Source organism: Myodes glareolus, chromosome 4, assembly GCF_982192425.1.
Source record: "Myodes glareolus chromosome 4, mMyoGla1.1, whole genome shotgun sequence".
Taxonomy (NCBI): domain Eukaryota; kingdom Metazoa; phylum Chordata; class Mammalia; order Rodentia; family Cricetidae; genus Myodes; species Myodes glareolus.
The window spans coordinates 41,948,182-41,971,256 of record NC_142029.1 but is presented as its reverse complement, the minus strand read 5'-3'; the positions used below and the strand labels follow the sequence as shown (position 1 = coordinate 41,971,256).

At 36.4% G+C, this 23,075-nt stretch overlaps 1 protein-coding gene across 2 annotated transcripts in view; it reads left to right on the top strand.

Moving 5' to 3' along the window:
* The window catches only part of Phip (PHIP subunit of CUL4-Ring ligase complex), a 119,654-nt gene extending 107,197 nt beyond the window's left edge, over positions 1-12,457 (top strand). For both annotated transcript variants that reach the window (XM_085689455.2, XM_085689454.2), the window contains exons 39-40: positions 393-590; positions 6,919-12,457. In XM_085689455.2, the coding sequence (XP_085545581.1) occupies positions 393-590; positions 6,919-7,556 (836 nt within the window). In that variant the 3' untranslated portion in view covers positions 7,557-12,457. The remainder of the gene's footprint in view (positions 1-392; positions 591-6,918) is intronic.
* Positions 12,458-23,075: the final 10,618 nt, after the last annotated feature.

Genomic DNA, 23,075 nt, shown 5'->3' with positions numbered 1-23,075 from the left:
GTTTAGGGATATTTTTGTAGGACAAAACAATAACAAACTGATAGAGACTACCAAATATAAACCCTAGACTTGCTGGCAGTTTGCCATGACTTGCCTCCTAATATTAAACTGAGGAGCGAGCTTCTATAGTTGGACTGTATTTGTTAAAATTTTCTTGTATTTGTTTCTTACTAGAAGGTAGATTACTGGGCTTCTTTAGTGTGTGGGGGCTTTTGGTTACATTTCAGCACAACAAAAGAAAGATTTTGTGAAGAAGTCTAGCCTTAAGTATCGCTCAGTTTTTGTCCTCTTGGCTAAATGAAGCAGTTCAGGTTAGAAGCAAACACAGACCTTTTACTTTATTTTGAGTTCACCAAGTCTTAGCTTCTGATCTTTTTACATCTGTGTTTTAGTGCTCGAGAATTCTGTGAAACATTCCAAAGCCTTGAGTCCTCTTTCAAGCCCTGATCAACCCACATTTGGCCATGGTACGAGGAATAGCTCTGCAAAAGAAAACGTGGAAAAGGAAAAGCCTGTCAAACGTAAAATGAAGTCTTCCGTACTATCAAAAGCATCCACACTTCCAAAGTCGTCATCTGTCATTGATCAAGGTAAAATGTTACTTATATCTGAGTGTGGTAGTACACAGCTGTTCAGTAGAGAGGCTGAGACAGGAAGATCACAGGTCTGAGGGTAAGCCAACATAATGAGTACCCTGCCTTTAAAAAAAAAAGTAAAAATAAAAATGTTACTTGTTTATGGTAGGTCCTTCTTACAACAAATGTTTTTTATAGGCATTAGCCTTTAATTTTGCTTTGTGGGATGTCAATTTAAAAGTTAGAGTGTGTAATCTTATAAATCTAGTAACTTGCAACTTTGTATCAAAAGCAAAACATTTTTGTTAAAAATTTTAAAAAATCTATATGGAAATAAAAATGTATTTTAGAATTAAAGACTTCAAATGTTGTAAACTAGTTTTAAAAACCTGAACAAAGACATCCTCCAAATTGGATTTTATTAGCCCAGTTTAGCATTATTCACATAGTATAAACAAAAATGTAGAACAAAAATATAAACTGTTACTAGACCAGAAGTCACAAAATAAAACACATTGACCTTTACTAAATGGTAACTCACTGGTACTCACTGGTTCTCTGTCTCTCTCTCTCTCTTTCTCTCTCTCTCTGTCATTTGTTTTCCTTCCTTCCTTCCTTCCTTCCTTCCTTCCTTCCTTCCTTCCTTCCTTTCTTTTTTTCCACTCTCAAGATAGTGTTTCTCTGTGTAACAGCCTTAACTGTCCTGATAGTCACTCTGTAGATCAGGCTGGCCTTGAACTCAAAAAGATCCACCTGCCTCTGCTCCTGAGTGCTGGGATTAAAGGCTTGTGCCACCACCATCTGATTCGCATGTTCTCTTTCTTGTTATACCTCATCCGGAACTACTTTAGTCTCTAAATATCTTTGCCTTCCTTCTTTGGATGGTCTTATTTTTTCCCTCTCCTTGATTATCTCCTGTTATTATCTTTTAACTTTTGCAATATCATCTCCAGGAATCCTTAAAATTTTGTTTTTCATTTCTATGTTTGGATACATGTATGTCTTATGAACCACATGGCATACAGTGCCCATGGAGGCTAGAAGAGGGGTCAGATCCCCTGGAAATGAAGTTCAAAATAGTTGTACACCACGTTGTCGGTGCTAGAAATCAAACCCCAGGTCCTCTGAAAGACAATCACTTGTACTTGCCATATGGTTTTGGCAGATGACTTTGATCATGGCAGTTTTGCATTTCTTAATTTCTTATTTTTGAAAATTTAATATATGTCTATAATATATTTTGATCATAGCCATTATTTACCCTATAAACACCTCCATGTTTCCCTCCAAACTCCATATTCTCCTCTAATACCCCAAGCCCAGTTAATAGTACCATTATTTACATGTGTTTGGGATCACCTACTTCAACAGTATACTAGCAGCCTCATCCCCAAAGGAAGTGAGCTGCTGCCTGTGAGAACAGCTCCAGAATTGTATCCAGAGTTGCAGAAAGGAATATCATCAGAGCAGCAAGGACTTTAGGATAATTTCTTATCTATCTAAAGGAAAAAGACATATACAATCTGAGGGTCTTGCCTTTTTTTTTAAATTTCCTGGTCTCATTCTCTAACTCTAAATTCTCTAAGTCCAATTCTCTTCAGCTCCTTTGTTCACATTGCTTATACAAACACATTCAATAACAAACTTTTTTTAAAATTGATTTTATTGAGCTGTACATTTTTCTCTCCCCTCCCCTTCATCCCTCTCCCATGGTCCTCATGCTTTCAATTTACTCAGAAGATCTTGTTATTTTCTACTCCCATGTAGATTAGATCCATGTATGCCCCTTTAGGGTCCTCATTGTTGTCTAGGTTCTCTGGCATTGTGATTTGTGGGCTGGTTTTCTTTGCGTTATGTTTAAAAACCACTTATGAGTGAGTACATATATGATAATTATCTTTTGGGGACTGGGTTACCTCACTCAAAATAATGTTTTCTAGTTCCATCCATTTTCCTGCAAAATTCAAGCTATTGTAATTTTTTCTGCTGTATAGTACTCCATTACGTAAATGTACCACATTTTTCTTATCCATTCTTTGGACAAGGGGCATTTTGGTTGTTTCCAGGTTCTGGCTATGACAAACAATGCTGCTATGAGCATAGTTGAGCTCATGTCCTTGTGACACAATTGAGCATGCTTTGGGTATATACTCAAAAGTGGTATTACTGGGTCTTGAGGAAGGTTATTTCCTAATTTTCTGAGAAATTGACATACTGGCATCGAAAGGGGTTGTACCAGCTTGCACTCCCACCAGCAATGTAGGAGTGTTCCCTTTACCCCACAACCTCTCCAGCATAAGTTTTCATTGGTGTTTTTGATCTTGGCCATTCTTTCAGGTGTAAGACTGAATCTCAGATTTGCTTTATTTTTTTTTTTATTACATTTTTCTGATGACTAAGGATGTTGAACATTTCCTTAAGTGTCTTTCAGCCATTTTAGATTCCTCTGTTGAGAGTTCTCTGTTTAGGTCTGTACTCCTCCATTTTTTTATTGGATTATTTGTTCTTTTGATGACCAATTTTTTGAGTTCTTTGTATATTGGAGATCAGGCCTCTGTCTGATGTGGTGTTTCCCACTCTGTAGGCTGCTGTTTTGTCTTGTTGTCTGTGTTCTTCGCTTTTCAGAAGCTTTTCAGTTTCAGGAGGTCCCATTTACTAATTGTTTCTCTCAGGGTCTGTGCTACTGGGTTTATATTTAGGAGGTCATCTGTGCGTTCAAGTGTACTTCCCATTTGAGGTTTGGTGTGACTGGCTCTGTGTTGAGGTCTTTGATCCATCTGGACTTGAGTTTTGTACATGGTGATAGATATGGGTATATTTACTTATTGATATCCAGTTATGCCAGCACTATTTGTTAAATATGCCTTTCTTTTTTCTATTTGATATTTTTTGCTTCTTTGTCAAAAATTAAGTGTTCGTAGATGTATGGATTAATATTTGGGTCTTCGATTCAGTTCCATTGGTCCTCCTGTCTGTTTTTATGTCAATATCAGGCTGTTTTCAGTACTGTAGCTCTATAGTAGAGTTTGAAGTCAGGGATTGTGATGCCTTCAGAAGTTCTTTTATTGTACAGGATTGTTTTGGCTATCCTGGGTTTTTTGCTTTTCCATATGAAGTTGAGTGTCATTCTTTCGAGGTCCATGAAAAATTTTGTTGGATTTTTTTTGGGAGGAATTGCATTGAATTTGTAGATTGCTTGTGGTAAGATTGCCATTTTTACTATGTTAATCCTGCCTACCCAAGAGCATGAGAGAGCTTTCCATTTTCTGGTGTCTTCTTCAGTTTCTTCAAAGATTTAAAGTTCTTGTCATGCAGGTCTTCCACTTGTAATATTTTAATATCTTTAATATTGTCATATCTTTTGTGACCCCTGTGAGTGTGTATCTTTCTCTTCATTTCTATATATTTTCCCTGTTATCTGTAGTACTGATGTTGTGTTCTTAAATTCCTTTAAGTATTTTTATCCTGGGAAGTTTTGATTTCTCCTTCTATGAATAGATTTTGCTACATATTATAATCTAAGTTGACAGTTTAAACTTTCAGAATAAGCTTTCAGAACTTAGAATACATCTTTCTAAAGCCTTCCTGCCTTAAACATCGTAGTTGAAAAATTAGGTATTATTTTGGTAGATGTACCTTCGTAAGTCACTTGACATTTCTTTCAGTACCCTTTATTCTGTGCTTTTAATGTTTTGACAGTATGTTGTGTTAGGGTGGCCTTTGTTTGTTTTGCTTTGTCTTTTGGTCTTTTCTATTTGGTGTTCAGTTAGACCTCTTGAATAAGGCATCTCTTCCTCCATGTTTGAGACAGTTTCTTCTGTGGTTTTCTTGAAATTCTAGCATTGTATTCCTTTGCGTGTTTTTTGTTTGTTTGTTTTTAATGTCCATAATTTGCATGCCAGATCTTTTCACAGTATCTCAAATGAAACAGACAAACAAACAGAAAAAAACCCTGAATTCTCATGTGTGTGTATAATTGACCTTTGTTTGTTTTGTCTGTTTTGTTTTTTGGTTTGGTTTTGAGTGTTCCAATTCCTCTGCTTATGTCTTTTAATTGAGTGTCTTCATCAGTTTTCTGTGTTCATTTAAAGCAAAATCAACACACAGACCTCAGGCATTTTTTCTTTGTAGACTGTTCTTTGCTACTTTATGCACATTCTCACATTTCTCTACCGTGCCTTCACCTTAGAGTTGTAAAGCGGCTGATCTGAAGAAAATTGTTTTGGGGAAACTTGGCCTGTTTTTTGATGGTTTTGTTTTATTTTCTCTGCACTTTCTGTTCTGACTTGTTCGATTTCTTGGGTTTTTAGCATGGAACTAGTTAATAGTAAGATTTTTAACCAAGATGATAATGGTCATCATTACAGTATTGATACTGTATCGATATTGAATGTTTAGAGATTATCATTTGCCATTCAGTTACATGAAGAGATAGACTATTTGAATAGCATATAAAAAGAAAAAAACTGCTCTTCAGTTTTTTACAGTGAATGTGGATTTGTGTGTGAGTATGTACACATATGTGGAGGCCAGCAGTTGATGTTAAGTGTCTTTCTCAATCACTCACCTTATATTTGGAGGCAAGACCTTTTGCACCTGACTTTCCCCAGTTTGCTAGATTGATTGGCCATTGAGCTCTATGGTCCCCTGGGCTCCTTTTTCCCAGCATTAGACTTATATATATGTATCCCAGTGCTTGGCTTTTTGGTGGTTTCTGGAGATCCAAACTTAAGTCCTGTTGGTTGTACACAGCAAGCACTTAACCAACTAATTAATCACCTTTCCAGCCGTTGATTGTTGTTTTGTTGTTGTTTAGTCTTCTTTAAACAAGTAACTAATTACAGCTTATTTATACATTTGTAGATGTATAGTCCAATAGTATGTAAGGAATGTCAAAGCCATGGGAGTTTTTATGGAGAGAGAGTAACTGATACAAATTACTACAGCAGATATACTGTTGGATGAGGGTGGGCCACTTGTTCGTCCAGGCTGCTCAGCAAGCTTACCCCCCCCCCCAAATAATCACACAGAAACTGTGTTCATTAAATCATTGCTTGGCCCATTAGCTCTAGCTTCTTATTGGCTAACTCTTAATCTTAGTTTAACCCATCTCCTTTAATCTGTGTATCGCCACGTAGCAGTGGCTTACCCGCAAAGTTTTGGCATGTGTGACTCTGGCCAAGGCTCCATGGTGGCTCCCTGACTCCACCCTTCTTTCTCCCAACATTCAACCTAGCTTTCCCTGCCTACCTAAGTTCTGCCTTGCTATAGGTCCAAAGCAGTTTCTTTATTCATTAATGGTAATCACAGCACACAGGGGATTCCCATGTCAATATACTCTTAAATATCTTGGGTAGGGAAAATAAAAAGAAAGATTCTTTGTATGTCCAGGGAACATACAGAGATCTTGAGACTCCAGACTCTTCTGTGATAATAGAAGTTATTCTGGTCACATTTATAGGAGATGAAATAAAAGCTAGAATTTTCCCAGTCTTTGTTTTCTGAATTTTCTTCTCACTGACTGGAAGGAAGAAAGTAACAGTTAATGAATGTGCTTATTTATTGTAAAGGTCATAAAATTAGTATGCTAAGAACTTTTTCCTGTGACTTAACTTCTTAAAAGCGATACTAAAGAAGTGAGTTAAACAATAAAACTCTTTGCTGTGATAAATTGCAAATGAACATGATCATTTTCATTCAATGCAAACAAAACTCTTAATACATTAGAATATGTAATAAATGAGGTAGACATGAATTTCTCCTCTTTGCTATCAATGACAGCATTAATTTCTGTCTTTTATTTGTCTCTTAAGTCTGTCTTTCTGTCTTGATTAAGCATCTTTTTCAAGGGACCAGTCAGATGGGCCAGTAGGTAACTGTGCTTGCCCCACAAGTTTGGCAGCCTCATTTCTGTCCTCATAACCCATATGAGGGTAGGAGAGAACTCCCTCCCAAAGGTTGCCTTCTGACTTCACAGTTGCTTGGTGACTCAATTGCTACTCACACAAGACATCATCATCCAAATGCACAGAAATAGTTTTTTTCTGTTAATTGTCTTTTGTTTTCGAGACAGGATTTCTCTGTGTATCTCTGGCTGTCCTGGAACTCACTGTAGACCATGCTGGCCTTGAACTCACAGAGATCTTACAGCCTCTTACCTCCCTGAGTGCTGGAATTAAAGGTGTGCACCACCATTGTCTGACTAGTAAATTTTTAAAAATAAAAAAAATCTGGGAGCAATTTTCTTATTTTAGTGGGAGTTTTTTTAATAAGTATTCTAGTGCCTTTATCGATTAATTGGAAGGCTAAATAACATATTAAGTGTACTGTTTTTCCTTTTCAGGAGATTGTAAGAACAATGTTCTTATAGCAGGAACCATTCAAGTAAATGGCCATGGAGGACAGCCGTCAAAACTTGTGAAGAGAGGGCCTGGGAGGAAGCCTAAGGCAGAAGCTAACACCAGCAGTGGTGAAGTCACACACAAGAAGAGAGGTAGAAAACCCAAGAAACTGCAGTGTGCAAAGCAAGAAAACTCTGAGCAAAATAACTTGCCCCCAGTCAGGACTGACATGGTTCCTTCTTCAACATGCAACTTTCTTTCTGAAACTAACGTTGTTAAGGAGGATTTGTTACAGAAAAAGAGTCGTGGAGGCAGAAAACCCAAAAGGAAGATGAAAACACAAAGCCTAGATTCAGAACTCATAGTTCCTACAAATGTTAAAGTGTTAAGGAGAAGTAACCGGAAAAAAACAGATGGTCCTATAGATGAGGAAGAGGAGTTTGAAGAACTCAAAGGCTCTGAACCTCACATGAGAACTAGAAATCAAGGTCGAAGGACAGCTTTCTATAATGAGGATGACTCAGAAGAAGAGCAGAGGCAGCTGTTATTTGAAGACACCTCTTTGACTTTTGGGACTTCTAGTAGAGGACGGGTCCGAAAGTTGACTGAAAAAGCAAAGGCTAATTTAATCGGTTGGTAGCGGGAAGTAAAATATTGTACTTCAAAATCTGTGAAGCAGGTACAGTTAAGGAGTTAGTAGAGCTAAGATTTCTGCTTCCTGGCTGCTATGATGGATTAGGGTATGTTACAATTTGACTTGGGAAAAAAGGAGGCAAAAAAGAAAATAAAAAAGACAAATTTAGAAAATAATTTACGTCTTTGAATGAAAAAATCTATATACATATATATTTCAAATGTTTGCTATTTATTGCCCTTAGGTAGGTTATCATTTTCACATTCATTTCATTCACGGTTTGAAATTGAGAACCTGTTACAAATTCTTGGTTTATTTATGGAAGAGACAGTTCTGCTACACTCTTAGGAAACATAGTATTACTAGTGATAGAATGTTTCCTGGTAAAGTGAATTATTTTTGACCAAGTAAGGTACATTTTTACTGATGCAGAAGTCATGCCCTTAGGAAGAAAGCTATTACCCAGTAGCAGTACATTAAGAAACGTTTCCTCTAAAGATAGCTTCAAAGTTCCCACCATTTGTTATCCTGGAGAATGTTAGTTGTAGGGGTGTTCAACTACAGAATATCTAGAGGAAGCTTTTGCTTTACTCCATTTCTGCCAGACTTAGGAGAAAATGTATTGATGCAAAGGAAACATATCCACATTGGAAAACATTTGACTGTCTAATTTTTTCAGACCTTGATTCTTATATCAGTCACTCTGTCTCTGTTTATTGTGCCAAAGACTGAAAATCAGTGCAGTGGAAAGCCTGTTTTTGACTGTCAGGACAGCATACACTTTTCAATACTGGAAAAGCTATATATTCTAAAGAGCAAGTTATTACAGGATTATGCTGAGTTGTATCTTTTTTTGGTACTAATAGTAGGGAAATAATGCACTGATGGGTCCTTTGACAGAGATATCTTAGAGAAAATGATTAAGTGGTTAAAGGATTCAAGGAAAATACAGGAAAAAAAAGTAAGGAATTTGATGTTTACTTGATGTGGATTAATGTCATTTTTCAATTTCAGACATATCCAATAGGCTAAAATGCTTACAAAGAACCATGTCTGTGTGCGTGTGTATATTGATAAATGGGTGTGATTGAATATATATATATATATACACAAATGCATACTTAAGTACTATTACCCAGGTATACATTCTTTTTTTCAGGATTTTTTTAGATAGTAGTAGAATGAAAACAATTTTAAAATGTCATACTTTATAGTTTAATTTTAAGGAAAAGATGGGTTATTTTCAACTATTAAAAGTTAAAAGTAGGCCAAATCACTTTTTATGCAATCATGTTTTATACATTGGTCTCATTGCACATTGTGTTTTTTCTGCACTTTTTACGGTATCCTTATCACGCTGGTATCTCAATATACACTCTAAAGAGAAACGCCCATTTAATGATTGTGCCTTGTATTCTATTATTTTTTGCATCATTAGTAAAATTAAGTTGTCTATTGTAAATGATAACTATATGACTTAGGAGAATGTATTACTTATATGTACTGCTATGGAAAAGGAGAGCAGTTATTTATTTGTTTATGGTACATTAGTTATTTTATACCTTGAAAACCAACGTAAATGCCATTACTATTGTTTAAAATTACTTTTTTTAAGTTTTAAGAATGTAGTATTTTCTGAGGACTGCTTTGGTACAAAACATGTAACCAACATTTTCAGATACTACATTTTTAAAGAGGAAGAATGGGGAAAATATATATCAGCATGACTGACTGATCCTGATGTAGAGAAGTCTTTAATTGAACCTTGGCAAAATATATAATTAGATTATATAATTATTTCCTTGTTTCTAATAAGGATAAATGTTATCTGTCATTTAACTGTCTCAAAGAATGAAAAGTGATGCATTGGGCTTTTTAGATCATTTGTAACAAAATTTGTACAGAAACCCTCCAGTGAAACTTCAGTGAACCATTTTCCAGATCTTAAGTGGATTGCTATGATTTTACAGTTGAAAACTAATTTCAAATTTTTTAGGTTTTTGTACATTTATTTTTTTCTAACAGATATATTGAACTATATAATTGAAGTTAAGTAGTTAATGCTTCATAATGCAGAAATGGATGACGTGTTATATAGAAAAATCAGTCAATTTCACCGTTATTGAAAATGATAGTGTGTATGTTGGAAATTTAAGTCATTAATTAGTTACTTTTGAAAGGAATCTATTTGAAAAATGTAATTTCCTGATGTTATCTGCATTGTATTAGAAAAATAGACTAAAATCCATTTTTATAAAAAAATGTAGTTGTAAGGTGTGTTCAGTAAAAGAAAGCTCACACAGTCTTAGTGTGGAGGACCTCTTGGATGGGGCACAGATGGTTCCAACTTCTGAGCATTGAAATAAATATTTCCATTTTTCTTATAACAAGGAAATATATTATTTCTGTTTTAAAGACACTGTATATTTATGACCATGTTTGGACATTTTTTTCAGACACTGGTTTCTTAGTAAAGCAAAATGACTTGGATCAGATTATTTGTAACTGAAACACTTAAGATATATTAATACCAGATACAGATTTTATATTTTTATAATTTAGCTTCTGTAGATTGTAAAAGTTGAATTAAGAAATTTAAGTCATCATATTTTGGGTTTTACCACTTGGAAAAGTCTCCTTTGAGACAATAAAATGATGCATGTTCATAGACCAGAAGGAATTGATGGCACTTGTCTTAGGTAAGCAATAAGAAAAATATCAAGTTTACTGAAACTTTCAGAAATAAAATGTGTTATATGCATGGAACATAAAAAAATCAGTCTTCAGACTGAGCTCAGTGGTGCATGCCTGTAATCCCAGCGTTCAGGAGGTTGAGGCAGAACCATCAGGAGTTCAAAGTTACCTTTAGCTGCAAACCAACTTCAAGACTAGGGCTACAACAGCATCAGCACTCCCAAAATCAGTTTATATTTGAGAATCAGTTTATAATATTAGAATAATGTCTAATATTCAACCATTGTGTTCCTTTATGCTATCCTGACTTCACAAAACATGAGTTTAATAGCATTTTAAATATTTTCACAGGGTAGTTTAACGATTCCGTCTAATTACAATCTACCAGCCTTTGGAATTAGATATGTTCTTAAAATCTACCCTTCACAGCCTTCTCTAGAGCAATATGTCTCTGCATATAAATATACTGAAGATTAAAGGCCTTATTGCCATTGTTTTTATTGCATTGCATTACTGTGACTCTAAAGACTGGATTACTACAGAACTGTCTTACTATAATTGAATAACTGTAGAGCATTCATCTGGTGATTAGGCCACATTAGACCTAAGATTTACTGGATTTAGTTTTACTTGGAAATTATGTAAGACCATGAACAGCAAACACATTCCCTTTCCACAGAATTGTTAACAGAACTGTCCCTTAGCTGCAGCATCGTAGATTAACCAGATACCTTCACAGGTCTACTGAAATAAAATTTTGGCCCTGTGTGATGTTAGCAGCATTTGTATGATTAATTTCAGTCAGTAGTGTTTTTGACATTCCATTTTATACATCCATAGCTATCTATAAATTTGTTTCAAATGTTAAGTTGAAAGGAACTGGTTTTAAGCTTTCTATCTAAACAAAACAAATTGATTTTTAATATCTTGTTCACCTGAAATTTATTTTTAGTAGGTTGAATGGACCAAGGTACTTGAGTGATTAAAGGGCTATTATTATCAGTGTTCATCCTATATACGGGAAGTATAGTATTTTAAAAGTGAGAATGGGCTTAGGGGATTACTTTTGTCTAGAATATTACTCCTAATTTATCTAGGAGCTGTTGCTAACAGTAGTAGCTTGATTAGGTAATAAATTGTCTTACACTAAAATTGGAGAAGGTACCTTTGTTTGCATTTCTTAAAAAAAAGTTCATACTTTCCCTAGTTCTCAATTTCTAGATGACTTGAACTAAAATTAATGGATTTACTAAGAAACTATTTTGTTTTTAATTATACTTATCAAAGTGATCCAAATGAAAAAAATCATTTTGAACTATGTACAGTACCCAAGGAAGAGGTCAAATTGATTCAGAAGACTGTAAGTACCACTGTGAGCGCTCTGGAGTGAACCTGCACACATTACAGTGAGTAGACTATCTAAGCTATAAATATATTTTTTAGTTTTAATAGCTGTTTTGAAATACTTTTTTAATGCAGATAAAAATATCAGGAAATTAACCTTATATGGCACAAACCAAATACATAGTAGTCTATGGATGAGTTTCTACATTTAAAGAGCTAAGAAGATAGGTTCAGGATTGTATTATAGTACATGCACTTACAAGGCAGATGCACACACATACTGGTTACTTTCAAGGATGTGGGTGTTGATTTATCACAACAATAAATTAAGAAATAAGATACAATGTTATGTTTTTAGACCATACTGAAACTGCAAGAAGAGACAGGTCTTAAAAAGTTATTAAGAAAACTACTAAATCCCACCATGGGATATTTAGACGTGTAGGACATAGCTCAATTTTTAAAAAGCAACTGACCTAAAGGGTTAAAGTTGTAACTGACACATTTCAAATTAAAATTATGTTTATTTTGTACAGAAAGCAATGTTAAACACAAGCAAATCTGTTGTATGTAATAAGTGACAGAGTTTTTAAAAATTATTTAGCTTTATTGATGTTTTTGTTTTATTTTCTAGACCTGGAGTATCATGTCATAAACGGCAGTCTTGCACCGAGGTAGCAGGCCCTTTCTTTTTGTATATATTGATTGGACCTTTCTTTAATGTTCTGTGGACACTTTCTATGTTAGTTTTGATGCATAATTCTTGGAATCCTTTTATACAAACTAGAATGTATGTGTAAGAATTCCCGTCCCTGCAATGTAGTAACTATAAACTTATTTTTAAATAAATAGAAAACTTGTTTTTCTAAGCCATTTTGTAGAGCCTCATGATTTCTTTGCTGTTTTATTTGGTTTTTTTTTTAGTTTTGGGCACCATAAAGCAATTGGTACATATTCAGTAGGCAACTTACCAAAGCAATTGTGATATAGAAGCCATTATGTAAATTCTAGTTCATTAGAGGTTCCATTTTTCTGTTTATTTGTGAAATGTTAAAATCACTATCAAAGATTTCAAACAGCTATTGTAATTCCAGAGTGACTAAAGGTTAAAAATAAAGACTCCTTTGCCTTTCTGTGTGTCTATTTAAAACAGCTTTATTGGCTTGTTGTACATAAGTTATTGCATTGGTAATGATTATTACATTTTTATGAGGGCTTCACGTCAAGAGAACATTTTGCATAAACATTTACTTAAAGGTGAAGTTTTATAAAGGCATTTGTACAGATTTGTGAGAATTCTGTTTTACAGTTTGGCATGATGGTGCATATTTTAATCCCAGAGGATCAAAATATCAAAACCAGCTGGGTTACGTGAGACCCTGTCTCAAACAACAGTGCTTTAAAAAAAAAAAAAGTGCTATTTTTTACTCTTTTCCTACAGATCTGTTTAGGTTGGCATACATATTTAAGAACTCTAAGAATCTCCAGTTTTAAGATGAATATTATGTAGGATTATATGTAAGACTTTCAAGTTAAGATTAAACATACTGGTAGTTTGTGTTACTGCTAATCATTCTCCCTAAGAAGTTGCATTTAAATTATTAATTGCAAATAAATTTCTAAATTGAAACAACTAATTATTTTCAGGTACATTTTCTTTTTAAATTATACTGATGCACCTAATATATACTTAGGATACACAGCCAAGAAAAATTAGTTCCAAACCATCACTTTGAACTGATTTCTCCTAACATCAGTTTTATGATCTAGGTCTCCCTAGTATTTAAGGACAGTAAGATTAAAGTCCACAAAGCCCCTGACTAAGCTTAGTTACAAGACTTTGTAGTTCTGGTTTTAACACATCTACCCATATGTTGGTACTATTTAAGGAAAAGGGTTTTAGGAAGATACGATTTATTAGTGTCTTGGGCTTATAAGACATGCTAAGCATGATGAAACGAAGGCAATGGTTTTCAAACTGAAAACCCGGAGTTTGACTTTCCAGACAATGAAAGAGTAAGTAACCTAGCAAGGCCATTTCGTGTCTCATCTTAATTGTAAAATATTGGAATCAATCTTTAAAGTCTAATTCAATCCAAGTAGCCTATCTTAGTCTCATCTAAATCTTTTGTATTTAGGTCTTAAACTTACCTTTTGATATAGACCACCAAGCAAACTGTTTTGTCATAGTCAAATTGCAGTATGACATTTGCTGAATCTTTGAAGTTTTGATGAGCTGTTACAATGTATTGTAATAACATTGTAAATTGTTGTTTACTATTAATTAAAAACAGTAAAGTGTGTCATTTTCCAAGCACAAAACTCAAAGATAGTTTTACTATAAAAGATCCTGAAGTTTTAATTTTTCTAAATTTAGGATCTAGCCTTGTGAGAAAGCAAAGTAAATCACATGGAAGAAGCTGCTTAATTTCTAGAGTGGCAAAAAGTATTTTATCTCATCTGTCTACCATTCCCAGCTCCCTACCATGAACATGCAGCCTGCATTCTTGGTACTAGAGAAGCCTTACAGATTCTGTTCTCAAAGAACAGTGTTATGACATAAGTAGGCTCAAGGATTTACCTTTTTTTTTTCCCTGCTTGGAACTTTCCCAGGGCTGAATTGCTTCTCCAGCTATGATGTATTCTAAAGCATTTAAAAGCAGATCCATTAGCTACAGCAGTCCTAGCACAAAGGACAAGTTATGGGAAAACAAAACTAAAAACCTGCATTAGTTGGAAAGTTCCCATGTATTTTGAGAGTCTAGAATGTCGTGTGTATGACCAGGACTGAACATTTGTTCAGAGAAGATCCTACGTTTTCCTCTCTAGTATCTGGTTTCCTCACAAGCAGGAGGCAGAGTAAAGTAGTTAACTGCCTGCTAAACATTGATGCACCAGTGAAGAGTTCGGTTATGGTAATTTTATTTAGGCTTCAGAAATTCAAAGAAGTCTCAGTGAAGTTACTAGCTGATCAGTTAATAGGGAACTTAGTGACTTTACATGACAAAGGATTCTATATTTTAAAAAAGTTTAGAAACGACCAAACAGCTGCTATGTGCAGCAAGTGCTCAAAAGGTAAGACTGCTGAACTAAGCAAACCGACTTTATAGAACAGTGGCATTACTTCATCTTCATCTCTGAGGTCCCTGTTTGGCTTTTATGTATGAGCCTGGTAATTGATCCCTGTAGCAATCATTGCCACCTAATTAAAAAGCACTTGGCAAAATTTAGGTGTATTTCGTCATTACTATTGGGGAACCAAATGTTAACTATTTTCCTATAGTAGTGAAAAGTGGTTTGTTTGTTTTTTTAAATAAAATGGAATAATGATTCTTCACTGTATGGCAAAGTAATAAAAAATCTTAAAGAAAAATAGCAAAATTTGAAGCAAATGCTGTAATCTTATTAGTTAAATGAACAGATTTGGTCACTTCTCTAGCCAGCATTCTGAGTTTTTGATTTGCTTTTCTTTTTCAGTTAGATGTGTATTTCTGTCCTACATCTCTTGCCAGGCTTTTCTCCAGTGCCAAACTTAGAGATAATAAGAACAATAAGAGATAATGATACTTTCAGCACTAGTCTGCATTTTTGTGAAATTCATTTAGTTTTTACAACTTCCAAGAGGTCAGCACAGTTGTGTTGTATTAGAGAAAACAGATCAAGAAATTTAGCTCCTGTCAAAGTAGCTGACTGAATAGTGACTTGTGCATTATTCTCAAGAGGTGGTTCTGATTTGGGGTCTTTTTATAAGACAAAACCAATAGTAACTTTGTGTGCATGGCCATTTTTTAATTTAGAGTTTAACAGAACTTCATGCATTTGGAATAAACCGTGATGAATCTGTGATCTTATAAAGCAGATTACAAGATGACTTTAAATGTTTAAGGATTTTAATAAAGAATACCTATGAAGAAAATAAGAGGGAGCCAGGAGAGGATATGAGATCTGTTAGTGTGACTATAAAGTCAGCCCCCAAATGAAGGAAGGGAAAGGTTGGGGAGTGTTTTTTACCTTCCCTAAGGCCCGAGGAAGGTTGGGTAGAGCTGCTTGGCCAACTCTTGACAGGAGTTGCGTGTGTCTCAGATGAGCACCAACTTAAAAGCCCTCAGGTTGCTTTGACCAGGCACAGTCTAAAGGACGTGTGCATCCACTCATGAGATTCAGAATGCAGCTTCTGGGGCTCTGGTCTAATAAGCTCCATGTAGATGGAGTTCTGCCAGGCACAACATGCTTTCCCATCTTAAGGCCCTGGCTTTACTTGAATCATAATGTCTTGATCTTACTTTTACAGAATTGTCATCTTTTTCAATTTTTGGCTTTGAATCTCTGTCAATTTCAGATGTTTATGATTCAATGGCTTGCCTTCAGCCTGCTCTACAGACTTTGTGGTGTATATTAAAGTTTACATTTGATGACAGTTTGGTAACAGTTATAATATCTAGGTTACAAAAACCTAAAGTTTACCTGATACTGTTTAAATTGGTATCTACAAAATTTATTGTCTTATACTCTAAGTAATATACTCACCTGAGAAAGGAAATGGACTATTTATTGGAAATTTTACAAGCAATTCTGTATATCTGTGCCATGTTCTAATTTTTTAATGTTGTAGTGAATGAATTTTTTACATAATGAGATCATCAACTAATGAGCAGTAGAAATGGAATTACGGGCAAAAGAGCTCTGTTGAGGTCAGCACAGCAATGTCAGTCTTTGAGGGGATAGGTCTTGCAGCCTGGGAAGCACTATTGTTCCTCGGAAGCTATGGCTGCCATAGCAAGTTATTTAATATCCTGGATGTCATGATACCAAAACTCAAATAACGACTAATCTTCAAAATTAAAATTTATTTTCAAGATTTTCTTTGGGTTAGCTTCTGTATAATTCTTATTTTTAACATTTTAATTAAAATATAGTTTTATCAATTCCTCTTTCCCTTTTCTCCCACCATTCCCATGTCTACCCAGTCTCAAAAATTTATGACTTCTTTTTCTTTATTGTTACATTCTTTATTGTTACATAGGTGCACATATATAAACACCATGCTAAGTTCACTTTTATTTGTGTGTGTTGTCATTGTACAGGTCTTAGGCAGCCATTTTTAGGAGACAGGTCTCACAACAGACATTCTGGTTCTTTGACTCTTACAGTCTCTAAAGCTCACTCTCTCACATTGTTCCCTGAGCTTTCGGTACAGTTATATTGAAGATTTCTCCTTGTGAGCTGGTTTCCATAATCCGTTATGACTGCATTAAATCCAGTTGTGATTTTCTGTAATATTTCCACTTGCTGTGAAGAGAAGCTGTTCTGATGAAGTGTGAGAGCTACACGTATCTGTGAGCATAAGTGTAAGTTTCAGAATATAGTTAGGAATTGTGCTGGTTTAATGAAGTGGCAGCAGTGGATTCTCTTCTAAGATCCCTGACCTCACTAGTTCCGAGTATTTGGCTAGGTTTCTAGTACCAGGCATGCTTTCCCTTCTGTTGAATGGGCCTTAGTCCAATTAGATAGCTGCTGGATTTCTGTTTCTGTGATAAAACAGTGACCAAAGCAATTGTAGGTGAAAAGAGTTTATTTGACTTAGATTATAGTCTGTCATTGAGGACAATCAAGGCAGGAGATTGGAGGCAAGAAAAGAAGCAGGGGCCATGGAGGAATCCTGTTGAATAGCTTGCTTGCCATAACTTGCTCAACCTGCTTTCTTATGCAACCTAAGCTAGCACTGCCCACAGTGGGCTTGTTTGGGCTTTTACTTATCAATCCAAACAAGAAAATACATCACCCCCCTCCCAAACAATGCCCATGGTTCAGTTAGATAGAGGCAATCCCTCAATTGAGGTTTCCTCTTCTCAGGTGACTATGTCAAGTTGATAAAAAAAAAAAATAGCCAGCATACTCCTTCAGGAAAAAGTTTTAGTAAGAGAGTTGTCTGTATTCTGTCAATCATATTTTAATAAAACGCTGATTGACCAGGCAGGCAGTATAGGCGGGAAAGCCAGACAGGAAGTAGGGGTGGAGCAAAGAGACTGGGAGTATTCTGGGAAGCAGGAAGCTTCCTCTTCCATTCCTGCCCAGACCACAGAGAAGCAACATGTGAGCTGACAGCTGAAAAAGGTACCAAGCCATATGGCTAACGTAGATAAGGATAATGGGGTAATATGTGTTATAAGAGCTAATAAGTAGCCTGACCTAATGGGCCAATCAGCTTTATAACTTATAGAGATCTCTGTGTGATTGATTTTCTCTGAGACTTGCCGGTTGTGGGGTACCGGGTGGGAACAGATAGCCCAACAAGCCGGCCCTCATGTTACAAGCATTCTTCCTAGAATATTTTTCTTATTCCATGTGGCCTTCTAATTACCTCTAACACAAATATCAAAAAAGTTTCATACTTTCTTAAGGGTTTAATTTTCAAGTTTTTGTTCATCTCAGGTTCTTCTTGTCCTCTAAACAGACAGCCGGTTGCTCACTTGCTTCTTGTAGTTCACTGGTTCTCCACCTTCCTAAGGCTGCCACCCTCTAATACAGTTCCTCATGTGGTGGTGACCCCCAACCATAAAACTATTTTTGTTGCTACTTCATAACTGTAACTCCAGTACTGTAGTAAATTGTAATGTAAATATTTTTGGAGATAGAGGTTTGCCAAAGGGGTCACGACCCATAGGTTGAAAACTACTGTTCTAATGATACAAATGGTTTTCTAGTGTTCTTTTACATACTGATCATGGGACTAGCTTTTCTACCACCACTACCCCCAATCCCATGCCATCCCTTCAAGGCCCTGGTATGTTCAGCACATGAGATGGATCACATATACTCTATGTTCTCGGGACAGCCTTTCATCTTGTTTCTATTATCTAATCCTGAAGATTGACTAGTTCTGTGACTTTCTTCCCAATCTTGATCTATTTGAACAGTTTGTGTCTTAGGCATCTTCTTATCTATCCCAGTGTCATAATTTCCTTTGTTCACTATCCCATATGATAGGAAAATATGCATATGTGAGAACTATTAGCTATTTTTTGTAGCGCGAGGGGGCTGGCTTGTTGGGGTTTCCGTCCCACCCAGTACCCCAACAAGCCAGCAAGTCCCAAGGAAAATCACACGGAGTCTACATTAGGTTATAAACTGATTGGCCCATTAGGTCAGGCTACTTATTAGCTCTTATAACATATTACCCCATTATCCTTATCTATTTTAGCCACATGGGCTCAGTACCTTTCTCAGTGTGACAGCTTACATGTTGCCTCTTCGGTGGTCTGTGCAGGAGTGGCTGAGAGAGAGCTTCTTCTTCCAGAATACTCCCAGTCTCTTTGCTCCACCCCTACTTCCTGTCTGGCTTTCCCGCCTATACTGCCTGCCTGGCCAATCAGCGTTTTATTAAAATATGATTGACAGAATACAGATAATTCTCCCGCACCATTTCCCTCTCTTTTTTTTTTTTAAACAAAGGAAAATACCCATAATCCATTTGTTGGGAATGTGGGCGTAGTATTTCAGGCTACTTCCTGCTGGTTGGGGGCGCTGATAGTCTTAAGGGGACCTAAAGAAAATTTAGAGTTATAATCAAGTCATGACTGGAGTATCCTGTGAGTCTCGATCATCTCAGGCAGCAGTCTTGGATCAGTTCTGGATGTAGACCTCTGTCATCTGGGCCATCTGTTCCTATCGGAGATTTTTCAGGTGGCCTCCCTTGGTCAAAGGTGATTATTCTTAACTCTGAATAAATCCAGAGTCTCTCGTTTTCTGTGGAAACAAAAGCAAAACCTCTTCTCCAAAGTAACATACCTTTTGACTTCAGTTTTGAAGCCAAGGTATTTTCAAAATTCCTATCTTGGGTTAGTTCAGCAGCATTTATAAACAAAAGTCTTTTAGCAGTTGTTGTTCCTTCCTCAGCAATCAAACAATTTAAAGAGAGCATAATAGCATACAGTATGAAGATTCTCTGTGCATTTTCCATCTTTATGTGGCTTTATTTTAGCCTCTATTTCTTTTATTTTTACTTTTACTTTTTGAGACAGGATCTTTGTATATCTTTGTCCTGGAATAACACTGTAGACCAGGCTGTCTTTGAACTCACAGAGATCCTCCTGTCTCTGCCTCCCCAGTGCTGGGATTAAAGGTGTATGCTACCACACCTTGAACTCACAGAGATCTGTCTGTCCCTGCCTCCCAGGCATTGGGATTAAAGGTGTGCACTACCACACCTTGAAGTCACAGAGGTCAATCTCTACCTCTGTCCCTTGAAGTCACAGAGATCAATATGCCTCTGCCTCCCAGGCATTGGGATTAAAGGTGTGTACCACCACACCCAACTACTCTCTTTCTTTCCTTTTAACTTTAAGAACTTTAACTTTTAGCCTGCATATACACACTGTAAACCATTTAGAGGTTTTCTTCATCTTTGAATCTCTCTTTACTGTTTATCTCTCTTTTTCTGACCACATGAGCCTTTAATTTACAAAGCAATATGGGAAGCCGTGGCTTTGACAGCTAGATCCAGCTCATTCCTTAGCTTTCCAGACTCATAGCTGAGATACCAGCCACAGCTGTGTTCACTGCCACAACTTGTCGTGTTTCAAGGTCCTTGCTAGCAAGCAAGCTGCATCATTCTGCTCACAGACCACACTCAGTCGGACTGCCTGCCTGCAAGAGTCAGAGTTTGTCCTGGCAGGACAGCCCAGAAAGCCGGCATTTTAAAACAGCGCAGCTTTTTTCCTGCTACGGCTGAAAACCGAAAAGAATGCGTTCAGCTTGTCATCAACAACATTTAAGTGTTTTGTGGCAGGACCTCTTTAAAGAGCTGCAAGGTTTCGCAGCTAAAGCTGAGTCAGGAAGCCTCTCTCAGATGAGAGCGCTTGCTTGCCTCTAGCAAGCAAAGTAGACCTGAGAAATTGCTGCCACCAAGAAGCCATGCTGTACTCTATTCTTTTCCAAGCTTTTCAGGCTTTCTGTGGATTCAGTTATCCACGTCTGGGCGCCATATGTAGCGCGAGGGGGCTGGCTTGTTGGGGTTTCCGTCCCACCCAGTACCCCAACAAGCCAGCAAGTCCCAAGGAAAATCACACGGAGTCTACATTAGGTTATAAACTGATTGGCCCATTAGGTCAGGCTACTTATTAGCTCTTATAACATATATTACCCCATTATCCTTATCTATTTTAGCCACATGGGCTCAGTACCTTTCTCAGTGTGACAGCTTACATGTTGCCTCTTCGGTGGTCTGTGCAGGAGTGGCTGAGAGAGAGCTTCTTCTTCCAGAATACTCCCAGTCTCTTTGCTCCACCCCTACTTCCTGTCTGGCTTTCCCACCTATACTGCCTGCCTGGCCAATCAGCGTTTTATTAAAATATGATTGACAGAATACAGATAATTCTCCCGCACCAATTTTTTGTTTTGCTTTTTTGTTTGTTGAGTCAGTTTCTCTGCATAACAGTTCTGGCTGTTCTGGAAATTGTTTTGTAGACCAGACTGGGTTTGAACTCACTGAGGTCCACCTGTCTCTGCCTTCCAAGTGCTAGGATTAAAGGTGTGTGCCACCACCACCCAGTTAGAACTACTAGTGATTTTAAACACATTCATTTGGTGATTTTTTTTATTTTGATGTACCTCATAAATTTGAATCAGGAGAAAAAATATTTTATTTTATTCAGTCATTTAAGACAAAAAGAAAATAAGTCTCAAAAATGTTATATAAACAGATTGAATGATTGTATTTTTCAGATGAAATATTCTTGAACTGTGATACTGTGATGCCTTACTCTAAGTACAACTGCAAATTTGTTGAACATACTATTATGTCTGTTAATGTATTTTAATACTCTTGTTTTATAAGAGGTCTTTTTCCTCTTAGTCTTTTTTGGGTTTTTTTTTTTTTTGAGACAGGGTTTACTCTTTGTAAACCAGGTTGACCTTGAACTCACAGAGATCCACCTACCTCTGCCTCCTGAGTGCTGGGATTAAAGGTGTGCGCCACCACTGCCCAGCTCCTCTTAGTCTTAAAGGAACTACATATGCTTAGATAAATTATATGGCTTTCTTAGAAATGACAGTTCTAATCTTTGCCATATAAACATACATGCTACTTTTAAAGTTTTTATTAGTTATTAGTTCTGACTGTCTGAAGACGGGTGCTGACAGCTGAGCTAGAACCCCAAGCATGCTAAACACACCAAGCCACACACCCATGACTGTTGGAAAAGCTTTGGAGAATCCAGGCCTATACGGCTCATATAAAGCATTCATTCCCACACACAGGAAGGGAAAGACTAGCACATATGATCTCTTATATTTTGTTTTTGGATTCTTGCTCCATTTACATTTGCCCTTTTCACAAAATTATTTTGAGTTAACTTATAAAACACATTTTACTTAGATATTTTGGGTGTAAAATAAAGGTTAGGAAGATGTTTTCTGATTTATCAGATTTATCAGGCTTCTTGCGGCAAAAGAGACAGCTTGGATGTTAAGAGCAAATATTTCTCTTACAGAGGACCAAGGTTGGGTTCCCAGCACTCACATCAAATGGCTCAAAACTGCCTGTCACTCTGGCTCTGGAGGGACCTGACATGTCTCCTCTGAGGGCAGCTACATGTGTACACATACTCGCACACAGATATATACACATAATTTGAAAACAATGGAAACATCTTTAAAATGGTTCACCAGGATTCTAGTAGTCTGTGCATGTTATTTCCACATAAACATTGTAGGTTTAAGTAACAGAAAGTAAAGGTAAGCTCTTTACCAGGAAGAAACAAACAGTGTGCTGGCGCTGCTTAGGAGGCTGAGGAGAGAGGATTGTTTGAACCCAGGTGTTCTGGGCAACGGTGAGAACAAGCCTGTTACATAAACGGAACAAGGCCGATTAAGTTTCCTTAAATCCTAAGTAGCAGTAGTAATGGAATATGTTAGAAGAGTAATCCCTTTCTTTGCTTTGATATTCTTTTCAATCTTGCTATCTAGATTTCTCATATATGATTTTTATATAACTTTCCATGTAATAATGCATCCATGGGTTTAAACCCATCAATAGCTCTTGAAAATGAAAGTAGTCTAAATAGTTTCTGTGTAAGGAAGCTATTGGCCACAGGCAAGATGGCTTAATGGTATGTAAAATGCCTATGCAAAGTCCCTTTAAAGTCGTGACAAAAGCATTCACTTGGAAATTTTCATTTCAATTTGAGTATGTGTTTTACGTTTTGTTTTGTTTTGCTTTCTATGAGTAAACTGTGGGAAACGATTGGGGCAATCTGACATCTATTCTAAATATTTGTTCCAGGTTTTGCTAAAAAAAGATGGATATATTTTTGGAAAAGTGTATAAAAATAGAACTTTATGATATGAATAATATTCTTAGTTTCTATGATTTTAGTTAATACCATTATAAGATTTTAAAATTACAAAGCTCATTTCTCCCAAATCAGTCATGAAAACCCTTCTGTCATTTCAACTTCTCATTGGCAACAGTGACCAGATGTCTGGCCG